General features: G+C 46.1%; 1 protein-coding gene across 1 annotated transcript; it reads right to left on the bottom strand.

Annotated features, from left to right (window-relative positions):
* Window positions 1-212: 212 nt before the first annotated feature.
* Window positions 213-8,524, bottom strand: LOC138267103 (brain acid soluble protein 1 homolog). Its single transcript, XM_069215952.1, has 2 exons — window positions 8,242-8,524; window positions 213-754 (listed from the first exon to the last, which is right to left on the bottom strand). Exons 1-2 carry the CDS (start codon window positions 8,522-8,524, stop codon window positions 213-215), a joined length of 825 nt encoding a protein of 274 aa, XP_069072053.1.
* Between the last annotated feature and the right edge of the window lie 8,137 nt (window positions 8,525-16,661).

Raw genomic sequence — 16,661 nt, 5'->3', positions numbered from 1 at the left:
CCATTTTCAATTTTGTGTTCTGCCATTTTGCCTCAAGTCCTCTCCCCAGATTTTCACCAAGGTGCTGGCCCCTCTGGTGGCTCTTCTACATTCCGAAGGGGTGTTTGTCCATCCTTATTTCGTCGATATTCTAAACCAAGCGCCCACTCAGGTTCGGTTACAGAGGCATGTGGCCCGGGTTCTGTTGGTCCTGCAAAACCACGTTTCTTTGGTCAACTTGGGGAAGTCAGATTTTGTCCCTTCCCAGGATCTGGTTTTTCTCGGGGCCCAATTTCTGACTCTTCAGGGCTTGGTGACTGTGTGGGAGAAGCGGTTGGTGGGGCTCCAGTCACAGGTGTTGTCGTTCTTTTCACAGCCGGCTCCCAGAGCCCTTCAGTGGTTGCATCTGCAGGGTCATTTGGCGTCAGTGATTTTTCTAGTGCCGTGGGCACGGTTTCATTTTCTTTGCCTGATGAACTGGTTTCTCGTTCGTTGGTCTCTGGGGTCAAGTCCTCTTCGGGCACGGATTCCTGTGTCGGGGTTTGTTCACCGGGAGTTGGGATGGTGGCTGGTGCCGGCTCATCTTCGTGTAGGGGTGTCTTTATCTCCTCCTCACCCGGTGGAAGTGACGACCAATGCCAGCCTCTCAGGTTGGGGGGCTTGGATGGGGTTGGCTCAGGCCCAGGGGTTTTGGTTGCCTCTGGAGGCCAGTCGTTCCTCGAATTGGCAGGAGTTGAAGGCGGTGCTTCTGGCTCTGATTCATTTTCAGGACTCCCTGAAAGGTTAAGCGGTTCTTATTCGGACAGACAACTTGGTGACCAAGCTTACGTGAACTGGCAGGGAGGGACCAGGTCACGGGCACTGTTCCGCATTGCGACAGACATTTTTGTTTGGGCACAAAGGTGGGTTTTTTCCCTGCAAGCCACCTACATTCAGGGGGTGGTCAATGTTCGGGGCGGATCTTCAGAGCCGGATCATTCCTTCGTCTCAGCTTTTCTCCCTCCAGTTGTCTCTGTTTCGTCACCTGGTTCACCTGTGGGGTTTTCTGGTGTTGGATGTGTTTGCCTCTCCAGAGAATGCGAAAGTCAGTCGCCTTTGCTCCCAGTTTCGTTGTCCTCAGGCTTGGGCGGTGGACGGGATGTTGTGTCCTTGGCCTCAAGATCTTTTGTACGCATTCCCGCCCTTCTGGTTGCTCCGTGCGTTTCTGGTGAGGGTACGTCTTTTGAAGGCCAGGGTTCCCTTGATGGCACCCCATTGGCCGAGGGCGAATTGGTTTCCGTTGCTTCGGTTGATAGCTTCAGATCACATGTGGACTCTTCCTCTCTGTCCCTCACCTCTGGAGTTTCCTTGCCTCCCGATGGGGTCGTTGAGGCAGTTGCACTTGACGGCTTGGAAGTTGAACTAAGGGGTTTGACGTGCTTAGGGGTTCCGGTAGCTTTGAGTTCTACTTTACTGGTTTCGTGGTGTCGTTCCACTTTAATGTCTTATGGTCGGCAGTGGAAGTTTTTTTCTTCCTGGTGTTTCCGGCATGGGTTAGATCCTACGGCTGCTTCTCTGTTTGAGGTGATGTAGTTTTTACAGGATGGGGCCCAGTTGGGTTTGTCTGTGGCTTCCCTACGGGTGCAGTGGGCTGTGATTCAGGCTTTTAGAGGTCCATGGCGTAATCTGTCTGATGAGGGTCAATTGATGCCTCAGTTTTTCCAGGGACTTCTTAACTTGTTTCCTCGTCCGGTGCGGTCCTTTCCTTCCTGGGATCTTTCTTTGGTGTTAGATGCTTTGACTGTTCCTCCCTTTGACCCTATGGATTCCTGTGACTTGCGTCATCTTTCTTTGAAAACCTTTTCTCTGGTGGCCATTACTTCAGCCCGTTGTTTAGGGGAGTTGTGGACCTTGGCCTTTTTGTAAGGTTTTTCCAGATCGGGTGGTGCTTATAACGGTTCCTTTGTTTGTTCCCAAAGTGAATTTATCTTTCCATACTTGCCAGGAGGTTATCCTTCCTTCTTTTTGTCCCGAGCCTTCTACGGATGAGGAGGTGCGGTTGCATTCATTGGATGTGCGTCTGGCTTTGTTGGAGTATCTACGGGTGGTTGCTCCTTTCCGGAAGGGTGATTCTCTGTTTGTGAATTTCATTCTGGCTCGTAAAGGGGAGAAGCCGTCCACTGCTTCCTTGAGTAGGTGGGTTCACTCTCTGATTTTGATGGCTTATTCTTTGAAAGGGGTGGTTCCGCCCCAAGAGATACAGGGCCGTTCTACCAGAGGTATAGCTGCTACGGTGGCGGAGCTACAGGGCGCTTCTGTGGTGGAAATTTGCAGGGCCGCTCCTTGGGCCTCACCTTCGACCTTTGTTCGTCATTACAGACTGGCGGACTTGGGCAGTTTGGAGTCGGTATTGGGTCACCGTGTCTTGTCCTCTATGATGTCATAGGAGGGTGGTTGTTCGGTGTCCTTTGTTGGTTGTGATTAAACTTGTTGCAACTCAGTGTCCGTCTCCTGTTTTCTCTTGCCATGTCTCATTGGTAAAAAGCAAGGAGAGGGAGGGTCGGGAGGTAATGCGTCCATTACTTATGTTAATGGCATTACTCCTAGTCCTACTCCCTCGCCTTCCTTTCCGTTCCCTCCCGCCCTCCCGGTACGGATCGCCTGAGTTGCTGCTTGGGCTTGTTTTTGTACAGGAGGTGGTGGGGTGGGTGGGGTTTAAGGGGAAGGGAGGGGTCTAGGGGGAGGCAGGGAGCCTCATTGGTAGAAAGGAAGGCAAGGGAGTAGGACTAGGAGTAATGCCATTAACGTAAGTAATGGACGCATGACTTCAATGATGTAATTTGACTGCAGCACTCCCTCTCTGAAGACTGTTCTAGTGCAATAACATTTGACCCCCCTTCATCAGCTACTCTTGTACTTATTTTGTGTTCACCACTCAAGGTTGCATAATATTAATAAACAATAATTTAAATCAGACATATACAACCAGCAACAAAAAGAGGCACAACTAAAGATATGCTTGCTTACAGACCACAAGCAGAAAGAGTTGTTAAATATCAAGCTTTTAGGCAATCAACATTGGATGCAAGTGACTGAGAATTCCTATTACCTGCCATTTTTGGTTGTTGTTCCTTTAAAAAGACAATACATGACCCACCTGAATCAGCCAATTAGAATCCCATTTAAACATTCCTTACTTGTCCAAGTTGTTTGCTAAAATACAACACTGTAATCTAAACAAACAGATTTCAAGTAAGAGCATAGAGCTGGTCTGCATGAGAGTGAACTGGCAAATATGGATATTGAACCAGACTTGATGGAGAAGGAATGATGTGTATTGGGTGACATGACGTGACACTAGCCTAGATGCAGCCGTAGCATCATTATAACTGAATCAAATCACAGTTTTCAAACATTCAAGTAAAAGAGGAGTACAGAGCAAGGGATCTACACAGGGCATATGCCATGATCATGTCACAGCTGCAGCTATGCATACCTACATTTATGAGATATCAGTAAAGTCATAGAGTATGTTTCATGCTGCATTTATTCTACATTCCTTTTTATGCTTGGCTCCCTCCCCACCATCAATTTAGCAGAGTAGCAAAATAAATCATAAAGACAACTCAAAAACTGATTTCACTGATAAGGGGAAAAGTTAAAGGGTTTTATTACAGATAATTCTCAAAAATCAAGCGGTACAGAATAAATGACATGAAGGCTCAAATGTAAATTTACTTAGAGTAGTTAAAATCAGAAACATTCAAAGTCCAAAAGAGTAGCAAAATCATAAGAAAATCGTGAATCATCCATGGTAGGAAATATTTTCTCATCCTCCAAATCAGGGGGTTCTTGTACACAATTCTTGCATAACAAATTAGAAGAAGTGCACATTCATTATGGCATGATTACAAGTAACAACTTTCTTGGCAAATCAGAAAATTACATATCACTGTCTAAGTACCTAAACACTATCCCATTTAAAAAAAGGATCTTCCATGTGATGTTCAAACTAAATATGAAATATTTAAACACAAACTACTCACAAATAAATAAGACTAGGCCCTGCAATGGAACTAAACTGTAAGGGTGTCAGGATGGGTCTAGCTCCTAGCCCCGTCAGGTCCTATTTCATAGTCTCCATCGCCTACTGAGGTATCAGAATCCCGAGTGGCTCCTTATTAATTATAGCTCAGTTCCTGAGCACTGTTTCATTCCGTGTGTTGCTCCCAAGGTCATCTCAACCCCATCTCAGTCCCCGAGCACTGCAACATCAATTATTTCAATCAAAGCCCCAAGCACTGGCAATTGGTTTATCGTTTTTCTCAGCCATATGTGTTGTGCAAAATACATCTTGTGTGTACCAATTTATTTGCTAAACGTTATCACTCGTGGCATTTCAATGTCTTATGGGTATTGTGTTCCTGTAGTCTCACAAGAGTTTGACTTCTCGCAAGCCTACAGGAAATCACAGCAGTCGTTTTGGGTGCAGTTCTATTCAAACCATGCCCATTCCCAGCGGCCTGTTTTGCCTTGTGACTCCAGAGATATCAAGACATTTACCTGAACTCCACTTACCTCAGCAGGCCACTCTTCTCCCCGCCACATGATGAGTTCAGCCGCATATGGATCTCATCATCGGGACACCATGAATCCATCGATCCACTGAGTGGAAATGAAAACGAAAGTCAACCAAAGGAAAGTAAAAGAAATAGCATGCTACTTTCGAGGAACTATTAATGTTACAATATACTTTAAAAGCATAACAAGGCATAAAAAGTAATTATTTGCTTGTTCGGAAAGGAAGACTTTACATGAGGAGCGCAAGTAAAGTTATAGTCATTTTAGTATCGTTGTTTGAAGCAACACAACTCGAGAACTTAGAACTGGAACTTTCTACTTAAATTGAAACAGGTAACTAAAATCTAGCCGAGCTTCCTGTGAATTGATAGTGTTTGACAACACTTGTTGTTGTTTATTAAGAACTGTGAATTCTAGATGTAGTCACATTGGAAAAGGTCAGTAGCAGAATATCAAAGAATACAATTACCAGGAGAACTGGCTAAAGTTCTCTATGGGTGCACAAACAATCACACTTGCAGGGAATCATTGGGCAGAGGAGGTTGCGGACAGCCACATTATCGACATGAATTTGCATCCCCTAGCATGATTTTTGGGAGCCAGGATGCCTCCTGGTGAGACTTCTCAACTGGGACGGTTGCGATAGGTCATGACCATCCACGTTGAAAAAGTTGCCACTCGAGTACAAAATCTACTCAAGCTGCAGAACAAAGTAGCAACCTCTGGTGCACCGAGTGCTGCCATTTGTGCAACAAACAAGCTCCCATGGCTATAAATCATCATAAGCAGGGTAACGTGCCCGAATTCTGCTTGCTCACGGAACTCTGCAGAATCTCGCTGAGTTTTTATGTAACTCCACAAACTTCAACAGAGTGAAACTCTGTGAGTTCCACCCAAATCTAATTTGCTGTCAAGTGACAAAGAGTTCCCAAGAACAAGGCCCCTCCCCAGGTTGTAATCTCTTTGCTTGATGTTCAACAGAGGTCTCAGGTAGGGACGTAAGCACAGGAGGTGGGTCATTTTCTTCTCCACAAAGCCACATCGTGGGCCTTACAAAGTAAAAGCCTATATTGCTAGGTCTAACAAAGGGCCTTGGAAACGTACTATAGTTAGAAAGTCCAGGAAGTTTATTCGGAGTACATTGGTAAAATCCATGGCATTAGACTATCTTCGTTCTGCAGAACTTTGTGAGGAGAGAAGATACGCAAGGGGAGCAGATGGGAGAGGGTAAATACAGGTGTGAATGAGCAGCATAAGAAGAGCATCTATTTTATCCAACATAGAGTTTTCATAAAAATGTGGCACATCTAAATTACAATCAATAAACATACTTTTGTTCATCATATTAAACTTGTATCAACTGCATTCACAATATTATAATATTTGCACATTGGGTACATCATTAAAATTATTATTACCCTTTATTATTTTTCCATGAAAATACAAACCAAGAAAATGCTACTTCTCATACTTCAAGCTGCTCAAGGGGGCTCAACCTTCATGCAAACATGGTTTTTATCAGTGGAGAATTGAATCATGGCCATCCGTGGCTTGGAAAGTGTTTGTTGGCAGGTGGGATGGGCTGAGGCAGCACATGGACAATGGAGGGTGGGCGGCTGTGGTAACAATCTCATCATAAATGGTGGGTGGGAAGGGCTGAAGCAGCATATGGTCAATGGAGGGTGGGCGGGAGGGGCTGTGGTAACAACCTGGCAATAAAGGGCAGGTGGGAAGGGCTGAAGCAGCACATAGCACATGAAAGGCATACAGGAGGGTCAAAGGCAGCAAGCTGACAGTGGAAGGTGGGGAGGAGTGGATAGGGACAATGAAGAGTGAGTAGGAGAGGCAAGGACAGCACACGGACAATGGAGGACAAATGGGAGGGGATGGAGAGCATTTTGACAGCAGAGGGCTGGAGGGAGGGGAGTAATGGGAAGTACATGAAGGGTGGGAAGGAGGGGCTGAGGCAGCACATGGACAATGGAGGAAATACTGGAGAGGCTGGGGAAACAAGTTGACATGTGTGTGGAAGAAGAGGCTGTGGAGTACAAGAACAACTGAGGGTGGGTTGGAGGTCTTGTGGTAGAACACAGACAGCAGAGTCTGAAGAGAGAGGCTGGGGAAGCACATGAACAAGAGGGGGTGATTGGGAGGGGATGGGGAACACACAAATCTGTAGGGAGAGGCTGTGGTAGCACACAAAGTAGGAGTGTAAGCAGGAGTACCTGGAGTTGCAAGCTGACAATGGATGGCAGTTGGCAGGTGATGGAGAGCAAGCTGACAACAGAGGGTGGAAGGGAGGGTATAGGGAGTACACTGGACTTCCTTTTCTACTTCAATTAAGTTGTACATGGTTTGTTGTATTAAATATGTTGTATTTATGATACAAAGGAAAAGGACCCGAGAACATTCTCACCAAAATTAATAATTTCTTTGCCACTGATTCCTCTGTCACAAATCATAGCTGAGTTAAATGGGTTATGTCTTTGGCCAGTTTGAATACATCCTCTTCTGGAGCAGATTCCGTGAAGGTTCTAATGCTTCTAAAGCCTTTTGAGTAGAAGCCAGGCTGGAGGACATTCTTAGGTCTGCTCATTGGTCTAGAGTACCTATATTTGTCGGTGGTGGAGATGCTTTTAAAAACACATAAAAGAGCCTATGGCCTTGTGCTAAAAAAGGATTAGTGAATCAAACTTTTGATTTTATTAAAGGCACAGAAGTGAATATTATCCCACCACATGGGAACGTTCATCCCATACATGTGAGTGTGATAAGTTTTTATTTTTTTGTAAGTTCCGGTCTCATATGCACCAGCAACATCATGAGGTTTCTTTGGAATATTCTTTGCTGGAGAGGTACCCTCTTTACCATAGAGATAGGATTGACTACACAAGAGGCAATGTTATGCTTCATTTATAGACTACTGCTTTTGCTATAAAGACAGTGTTTGCTATGTGATTTCCATTTATGTATTACAAGAGTCTTTATTTAGGTTTCCTGTTGCTTTTCAGAACAGCATTATGATTTTCATACCATGTCTTTGGATTGGGCTACTAAATTGCCCCAGTGTCTTTAAGAAAATTAGGACATTCCTCTTCTAATCAGTTAAGAAAATCAGATTGTTAAATTTCGATGTATTACAAAAATACACTGCTACGTAGATTACTTACAAGCTACACCACTTTCCCATTAAGAAGAATAATTGAAACAACCATTGTTTGAAATGGGGTCTTTGGTTGGTAGTCAGGTTATCCCCTGTTCAAGCAAGGACCCTTACTCTAGGCAGAGTAAACAATCACCCTTAGTTACCCCCCGCTTCTCCCCTTGGTAGCTTGGCACGAGCAGGCAGGCTTAGCTTCAGAAGCGATGTGTAAACTATTTGTGCCAACATACACAGTTATACAGTGAAAACACTACAAAATGGACACCACACCAGTTTAGAAAAAGAGGCAATATTTATCTAAATCAAACAAGGAGCAGCAGCCTTTGGGACAAAGACCACAGGGCTGCCCCAACGGCCACTAGAATATTCAATAACCCCTAATGCTAACATCTTAGAAACTTCATCTTTGATGTTAGCCCTAACCTTGTCAGTCACTCTGTAAACTTTATGTTTAACAGGAGTACTGTCCCCACTGTCCACATCATGTGTAGACAAGTGTGTGAATCCTGGGATCAAGGAGAACAGGGGGGCAAACTGACCCAGTACCTGGTAACAGTCCCTCTGTTGTTCTGGGGTCAGGGAGGAGGAGAGGTTCACGCCCTCCACAGATCTGTCCTTCTCCTTAGCAAACAGGATGCCAGGAAGAGGCTTCCTCTCTTCCTCCACTCCATCATTTGTCAGTACGAGCATTGTTAACTCGGTTCGCTCAAAGTGTGGCTTGAGGTGCTTCACATGCAAGATCCTCATGGGGTTCCTGGGAGTCCGCAAGTCCACCAGGTAGGTGACTTCACTCTTGTACTCCACCACCTCAAATGGCCCCATCCACTTGTCCTGGAGCGCCCTAGGTTCCACTGCCACCATCACCCACACTTTCTGGCCAGGCTGAAACTCGACCAGAGTGGCATTCTGGTCATACCAGTGTTTCATGTCGTCCTGGCTGGCCCCTAGGTTCTCTTGTGCGAGACCCCTGAAGAGGGCACTCTGGTTTCTAGGAGCCAGCATGTAGCTGAATACATCCTGAGGGTGGGTTTTCTCCAAAGCCTCCTTTACCAGACTCAAAGGTCCCCTGACAGGGTCACCATACAACAGCTCAAAAGGACTAACTCCAAGCCCTTTTTGAGGCACCTCCCCGTGAGTGAAGAGAAGGCATGGCAAGAGGACATCCCACATAAGCTTCACAGGCTCTGACAGGCCCATAATCATGCCCTTCAAGGTGCAGTTGAACCTTACAACCAGACCATTGCTTTGGGGGTGGTAAGGAGTGATAAACTTATATGTTACCCCACACTCTCTCCACAGAGGTCTTGTCTTGACCCAAATGACCAGCTAAAAGCACATCATGAGCCAGACCCAGTAGGAAGGCTCTGAAGCAGTGTGCACCAGCACACTGCTGACCGAGGCTCAGGAACCTTAGGCTCACTATATAGGAGGCCATCTTCCAAGTAAATCAAATGTGATCCAGGCTCCTTGCCAGAGGCATTTTATGCAGCCTGCTGCCGTAAACCCTCCAGAGTAGGTAACACTTTCTGTGCCTCAAAGAATGCCTCCCTGGTGGGCCCCCTTTCTGCTGCCACTGTGATATCTCATGGACCTTCCCCAGTTTAGCCACCTGTTCCCCTGTAGGCTCCAAGGCCTCGCTTTCAGGTTCATCCTCCTTCTGGACCATGGGAACATTTGGAGTTGGTTTCCCATGCCCCTTGCCCTTCCTCCTTCTGGCAGACACTTGGGCCACTTTGTCAGGCTCCAGGGTCTCCTGATCACCCTGACCGGCTGCCATGGACTTGGTAGACACACACACCCAACCATGCAGACCCAACATCTCCAAGTGTGACATGCGTTCCACCTCGTTCCAAGGGGAATCCTACAGGTCATTGCCAAGCAAACAATCCACAGGCAATCCCATTCAAAGGGAAACTGTGCAACTATGCCCAGGTGCTCTGAGTTGTCCACTGCAACTACTTGGTGAAGTACACGGGGATCTATCTGCTCTTCAGACAGCCGGCGACTCCTCACTGTAGTCTCAGTGGCTCCTGTGTCTCTCAGAGCCACCACCCTCTGTCCATTCCTGGTCACCCACCACATCTACTTCTTAGTGTTCTCAGACACTAGAGTTCTCTGGACCATCTCACTGTCCCCTAGTGAGACAAGGGTCATCTCAGCTGGCTCCACCCATCTGGAACCAACTTCTCCCCAAGCACTACACTGGCCAAACCCTGTAACTGAGCACCAGTGGGTGCTGGTGTCCACTTGGGACATTTGGGGTCCCCCCTCATGTGACCCTCCTGATCACATGCAAAGCACTTGTAGGGACCCTTCTGTGTAGGTTTCCCTGTAGAGACCCATGGTTTCATTTCTACTGGGGGCTGGAATTCCTTACCCCGGAAACTAGGTTGGGGCCCTTTAGAAAACTCCCCCTGTTTATCCTTACACCCCTTTTCTTCTGATGAGGACCCTGCCCACCCTTGGCATGGTCTCCCCCACACCTCTTTTGGACCCTGGTGCTCTCCCAATGGTACGCTTCCTGCGCAAGCTTCCTGGGATCAGTCAGCTGGCTGTCATTCAGGTGCTTGCACAGCTCTGGAAAACAAAGACTATACAAATGCTCCCAAGCAATCAAATTGTATAGCCCATCAAAGTTTGTTACCTTACTGTCCTTCACCCAACCATCCAGTGACCTGCAAAAGGAACATGCACATTCCAACCAAGTTTAGGACTCTTTCTTTTTGTAGGATCTAAACTTGCCCTTATACTGCTCAGGGGTCAGATTATGTCTTGTGAGTAGGAAGTCCTTCATTAAGGTGTAGGTGAGTCCCCGAGGATCCCTGAAGGATGTCAGAGTGCCCCTCCCATCTAACTCAAAGTGCTTCCACAGACCTCCCCCAATATGCCTCAGGGATCAGGTTCATATGGAGAGCAGACTCAAACCCCTTGAACAATAAGTATATGTCATCCTCCCTTTTATAGTTCTTCACTAAGTCTTCAGGAATGTGTACCCTTCTCTCAGGCTGCACTGAGGTACTGCTGCCACCATCCCTTCTGGGCTGGCTCCTCTGATCCAGCTCCCTCAAGCTGAGCTCATGAGCCAGCAGTAACTTTTTGTCTTCAATGGCCAGTCACCTCTCTTCCATCTCCCTTTGCATTCTAAACTTCTCTAATTCTAACTGGTGAGCCCTCTCTGCCCTTTGGTCCTGTAACTCTTCAGGAGTCAGACTCTTGGATGACACACTGCTACCTGCCCTGGAGACCCTCCCCACAGGCATAACAGGTCCACCCACTACACCATGGTGTATACTCTGCACCTCCTCATCCTCATCCTCTGTGTGCCCCTCAGCCTCCTTGGCACCCAGGCCCTCAGTGGTAGAGCGCTTAATGGGACAGGCAAGATCCTTACAGAATTGTTTCAGCTGAGCAACTGTGTAACTTTCCAGTTTCCCTAACTCAAAAACAGCTCCAGCTGGTGCATCTCCAGATTGGGACATGATGGCAAATAAAAAATGCAAAGTTCCAAGGCAGAAAAAAAAGAGTTCCCACTGGAAAGTTCAGAATCAATAAATAAAAATTCCAAAATATGGAAGTAGAATAAAGTCCAAAAAGAGAAAAAACAAAATAGCAAAGACAAGTAGTATGTTGTCACGTAATGGTCTGCACTGAAAACAGTAGTGTACACTTAATCACTGCATGTCAAGTACAAATACAAGTTCAATCCCAACCACTGATCACCAATGTTAGAAATGGGGTCTCTGGTTGGCAGTCAGGTTACCCCCTGTCCAAGCAAGGACTCTCACTCTAGTCAGGATAAAGAAGAATCTGTCAGTTAACCCCTGCTCACCCCCTTGGTAGATTGGCATAAGCAGGCAGGCTTAACTTCAGAAGCAATGTATAAAGTATTTGTCCCAACACACACAGCAATACACCGAAAACTCTACAAAATGTACACCACACCAGTTTAGAAGAATAGGCAATATTTATCTAAATCAAACAAGACCAGAATGACAATATTCCAACATATACGAGTCAAGATAAGAATTTTCAAATTAATAAGAGTCTTAATCCTCAGAAAACAGTGAGGATGCTGTTCGTTACACAAAGTACCTGGTTAGCATAAAAAATAAAGCTGTATGAGGGAGCGCGCATCGAAAAAGGCCGGCGATGCATTGATTTCTCACTCGCAAGCGAGACAGGGCGTCCTTCCTTCTCTGGCTGGATCAGCAGGCTTCATTTTCCCTCTCCCACTAGAGAGTGATGCGCCAATTCCCGGAGGTGCACCTCGCACCCGGGCAGGCTTTGCATTGATTTTTCACGCCCAGCGATGCTGCGTTCAAAATCCAGTCGTACGGTGTCAGGAAGCTGTGCTGAATGGGGCTTCTGTTGTTATCAGCAGCCGCTAGCAGATGTTCTGAGTTGTTTCTCCAGCCACAATGCTTCGATCTCCAAGCCACGATGCAGGTAGAGCATCAATTTTAGCCGCAAAGTCGGCGGCACGTCGTTTATCAGCCGCTTTGCAGATGGTGCATCAAAAGTTTCCCCGCACGCCGGTCTGTGCGTAGATTTCTGTCCTTTTCCACCAGCTTCACCTTTCAAGGGCCCAGAGACAGGTTAGGGCACGCTTGCCAGGGCAGGAGTCTCAACAGAGAGTCCAGAGGCTGGCAGAGAGAAGTCTTTGATGTCCCTGAGACTTCAACAACAGGAGGCAAGCTCAGTTCGAGGCCTTGGAGATTAATCACCAGTGGGAAGTCTAACAAAAGACAGTCTTTTACTTTCTCAGGCAGAAGCAGCTACTGCAGGCCAACCCTCAAAGCACAGTCACAGGCAAAGAGGCTGTACTCTTCCTCCAGCTCTCTAGCTCTCCAGCTTTTCTCCGAGAAGAGGTTCGTCTTGGTTCCAGAAGCAATCTGATATTAAGGGTTTTTTGGGTCCTATACTTATACCCCTTTCTGGCTTTGAAGTAGGCCTACTTCAAAGGTAAGTCTCTGTTGTTCACAAGATTCTGCCTTGCCCTGGCCAGGCCCCAGACACACGCAGGGGGTTGCAGACTGCACTGTGAGAGGGCAGGCACAGCCCATTCAGTTGTAAGTGACCACTCCTCCCTCCACTCTAGCACAGATGGCTCATCAGGATATGCAGGATACACCCCAGCTCCCTTTGTCTCACTGTCTAGAGCTGATTCACAAACAGCCCGACTATCCAATTGAACTAGACATGAAATCCACAAACAGGCAGAGTCATAGAGTGGTTTAAGCAAGAACATGCCTACTTTCTAAAAGTGGCATTTTCAAACTAACAATCTAAAAACCAACTTTACTAAAAGGTGTATTTTTAAATTGTGAGTTCAGAGAGCCCAAACTCCAAATTTCTATCTGCTCCCAAAGGGAATCTGCACTTTAATAATATTTAAAGGCAGCCCTATGAGAGAGAAAGGCCTTGCAACAGTGAAATCTGAATGTAGCAGTATTTCACTGTTTGGACATGTAAAGCACACAAGTACATGTACCACTGTTGGACTTTTTGCTTATGCAGGGTCATCTCCAATCTTTTTGCCTCCTGCTTCCTGTTTTATTCTGACCTGTTGCTGCTGCCTTTTGAACTCTGGGCACTTTACCACTGCAAACCAGTGCTAAAGTGCATATGCTCTCTGTGTAAATTGTAATGTTGATTGGTTTATCCATGATTGGCATACTTGATTTAATAGTAGGTCCCTAGTAAAGTGCACGACAGGTGCCAGGGCCTGTAAATCAAATGCTACTAGTGGGCCTGCTGCACTCATTGTGCCACCCACATAAGTAGCTCTGTAATCATGTCTCAGACCTACCACTGCAGTGTCTGTGTGTGCAGATTTAACTGTAAATTCGACTTGGCAAGTGTACCCACTTGCCAGGCCTAAACCTTCCATTTTCTTACATGTAAGGCACCCCTAAGGTAGGCCCTAGGTAGCCCCAAGGGCAGGGTGCAGTGTATGGTTAAGGTAGGACATATAGTAATGTGTTTTATATGTCCTGACAGTGAAATATTGCTAAATTCGTTTTTCCCTGTTGCAAGGCCTGTCCCTCTCATAGGTTAATATGGGGGCTACCTTTAAATCTGATTAAAGGGTAGATTCCCTTTGGGAGCTGATGGACATGTGGAGTTTGGGGTCTCTGAGCTCACAATTTAAAAATACATCTTTTAGTAAAGTTGATTTTAAGATTGTGTGTTTGAAAATGCCACTTATAGAAAGTGAGCATTTTCTTGCTTATACCATTTCTGTGACTCTGCCTATTTGTGGATTCCCTGTCTGGTTCAGTTTGACAGTTGGGCTTGTTGCACCTTACACTAGACAGTGACACAAAAGGGAGCTGGGGTGTTGTCTGCATTTCCAGATGAGCCATCTGTGCTAGGAGAGAGGGGAGGGTGGTCACTTACACCAGAAAGGGCCGTGCCTGTCCTCACACAATGCAGTCTCCAACCCCCTGGTGAGTGTCTGGGGCCTGGCCTGGGCAAGGCAGGATTTCACATTCAAAAGAGACTTTACTTTGAAGCAGGGCTACTTCAAAGGAAAAAGTGGGTATAAGAAGGGCACCCAAAACCACATACTTTACAACACTTCTGGAAACAAGAGGAACCTCTGCCTGGAGAAGAGCTGAGGAGAAGTGCTGCCCTGCCTGTGACTGTGCTTTGTGGAGCTATCCTGCAGTTGCTGCTTCTGCTGGAGTAATAGGGCAAAGACTGGACTTTGTGTGCCCTCCATCTTGTGAAGAAATCTCCAAGGGCTTGATTTAGAGCTTGCCTCCTGTTGTTTGACGTCTCAGGGACAGCAAAGACTTCTCTCTGCCAGCACCTGGAGTCTCTGGAGAGACTCCTGCTGTGACAAGTGGTGCCCTATCCAGTCCCTGGGCCCTTGAAAGGAAAGCTGGTGGAAATCCAAGGAAATCGACTTCGGACAACTTGAGACCGACGCCGCTGCTGAATCCGGTGACGCCGCCTGCAACCGACTCTGTGATCTTCGCTAGAACGCAATGACCTTTGCAGGCCCGATGCCGCTGCAGCCCCGCTGAAGTCCCCGACTCTGTGGAAGTCACCGCACCACATCGTGATCGACACCGCTCGAAGTACGCGGATTCAACATTTCGCACAGACGCCACAATCCCCGACTTCGCGCATCAACTTGTTTTCACTCTTCACCAAAGGTACTGTACTTGGGGGTCTACGCGACTCCGTGTCCGGCACCACTTGTGTCGGCTTGTTGGGAACTACTCCGTCCCAACGCCATGTTAACACCTCATCGAAGCATTTTGTGTTTCTAAGCGCTATTTTTTATTTTAATCTTTAAAAATTCATAACTTGACTTCTGTATGTCAGATTTTTGTTGTTTTGGTCTTGTTTTGTTTAGATAAATATTTCCTATTTTTCTAAACCTGGGTTGTGTAATTTTATAGTGTTTTCATTGTGTTACTGTGTGTGTTGGTACAAATACTTTACACCTAGCACTCTGAAGTTAAGCCTACTGCTCTGCCAAGCTACCAAAGGGGTAAGCAGGGGTTAGCTGAGGGTGGTTCTCTTTTACCCTAACTAGAGTGAGGGTTGTTGCTTGAACAGGGGGTAACCTGACTGTCAACTGAAGACCCCACTTCTAACACCAACCTTCAAGATACACTGCACCCAGTCCATGGGGCTACCTAGGGCCTAACTTACATGTAGAAAAAGGGCAGTTTAGGCTTGGCAAGTGGGTACACATGCCAGGTCAAATTGGCAGTTTAAAACTGCACACACAGACACTGCAGTGTCAGATATGAGCCAGGTTTACAGGGCTACTCATCTGGTTGGCACAACCTGTGATACAGGCCCACTAGTAGCATTTGATTTACAGGCCCTAGGCACTTCTAGTGCACTTTACCAGGGATCTATTAGTAAATCAAATATGCCAATCATGGAAAGCCAATTACACATATAATTTACAAAGGGAACAAGTACTATTTTGCTTTGGACAGCAGTGGTAAAGTGCCCAGGGCAAACAAAACAGCAAAAACAGAGTCCAGCACACAGAAACAACCTGGGAAGCAGAGGCAAAAAGTTAGGGGAGATCACGCCAAGGATGCCAAGTCTAACAATCATACTTGGTGAAAAGCTGGATACTCACTCATGCCTATATGTCTAGTCTTCATAAAAACTCTACAACAGCAAATTATAGAAGAAAAACATAATATAAAATAGTGTGGCCACAGTGTGTGCAAAAGATATACTCCACTTGTCTGTTTGTGTCTATCATCTGAACTCTTTATTTTATTAGCTCACTCTGGTCAGCACAATTCTTCATGTACTATAAACAAGCAGGTCAACAGGACAATCAATCTGACTTGTATTGATTAGTACTGATTTGAAGTTATGGAGGCTGAGTCTGTGCTGGAATGGTGATAAGGGACTAATCTTCAATAGGTTGGGGACAAGAGCTGCTTCCTCAACTTGATTTTCTGAGACCTTTATACATGCTAAGTAGCAGAATTTTCTAACACATTGAAAAATAATTTGCTGACAAGAAATTCTGCACTGTCAGATCCTGAAGTATTGGAATAGTAGAATATTTGTTTTTTTTTCCTTCGGCATTGAAACTTATTGCTTCAATAACAATATATTTGAAAGACTGCACTACAAAATGATGTTGGCCCCCTTTAAAACAAGGACTGACAAAGCTAATAGATCTCGCTTTTTTAAAAGTGAAAGTGTTTCTAATTGTCGAGCTTTAGTGGATTGATGGATAAATGAATGGGCTTTGTAGATGGGTAGGATGGATGGACGGATTAATGGATAGGTTAAAACCGATCAAGGTCTGTACAGAATCACCAACCGTTCATCATCTATGGTTCCCTTTTGTTCATCATGCTTTGACAACTTTGACCTGTAGCTGGGCCATTACGACAGGGTTTGGGTGCGGCTGTCACCTGACAACAGATAATCACAACCACTCTGTGTAAACGGATTCCATAAA

The sequence above is a fragment of the Pleurodeles waltl genome, chromosome 12, assembly GCF_031143425.1.
Source record: "Pleurodeles waltl isolate 20211129_DDA chromosome 12, aPleWal1.hap1.20221129, whole genome shotgun sequence".
NCBI classification, from domain to species: domain Eukaryota; kingdom Metazoa; phylum Chordata; class Amphibia; order Caudata; family Salamandridae; genus Pleurodeles; species Pleurodeles waltl.
Note: the sequence above shows the minus strand (reverse complement) of the source record. Positions and strands in the feature narration are given on the sequence as shown.

Coding starts and splice junctions, on each gene's coding strand:
- LOC138267103 (XM_069215952.1), bottom strand. CDS start 8,524: ATGGGGCCATTTGAGGTGGTGGAGTACAAGAGTGAAGTCACCTACCTG. Junction 755..8,241: donor GGACTGTTACCAGGTACTGG/GTCAGTTTGCCC, acceptor TTAACCTTTCAG/GGAGTCCTGAAAATGAATCA.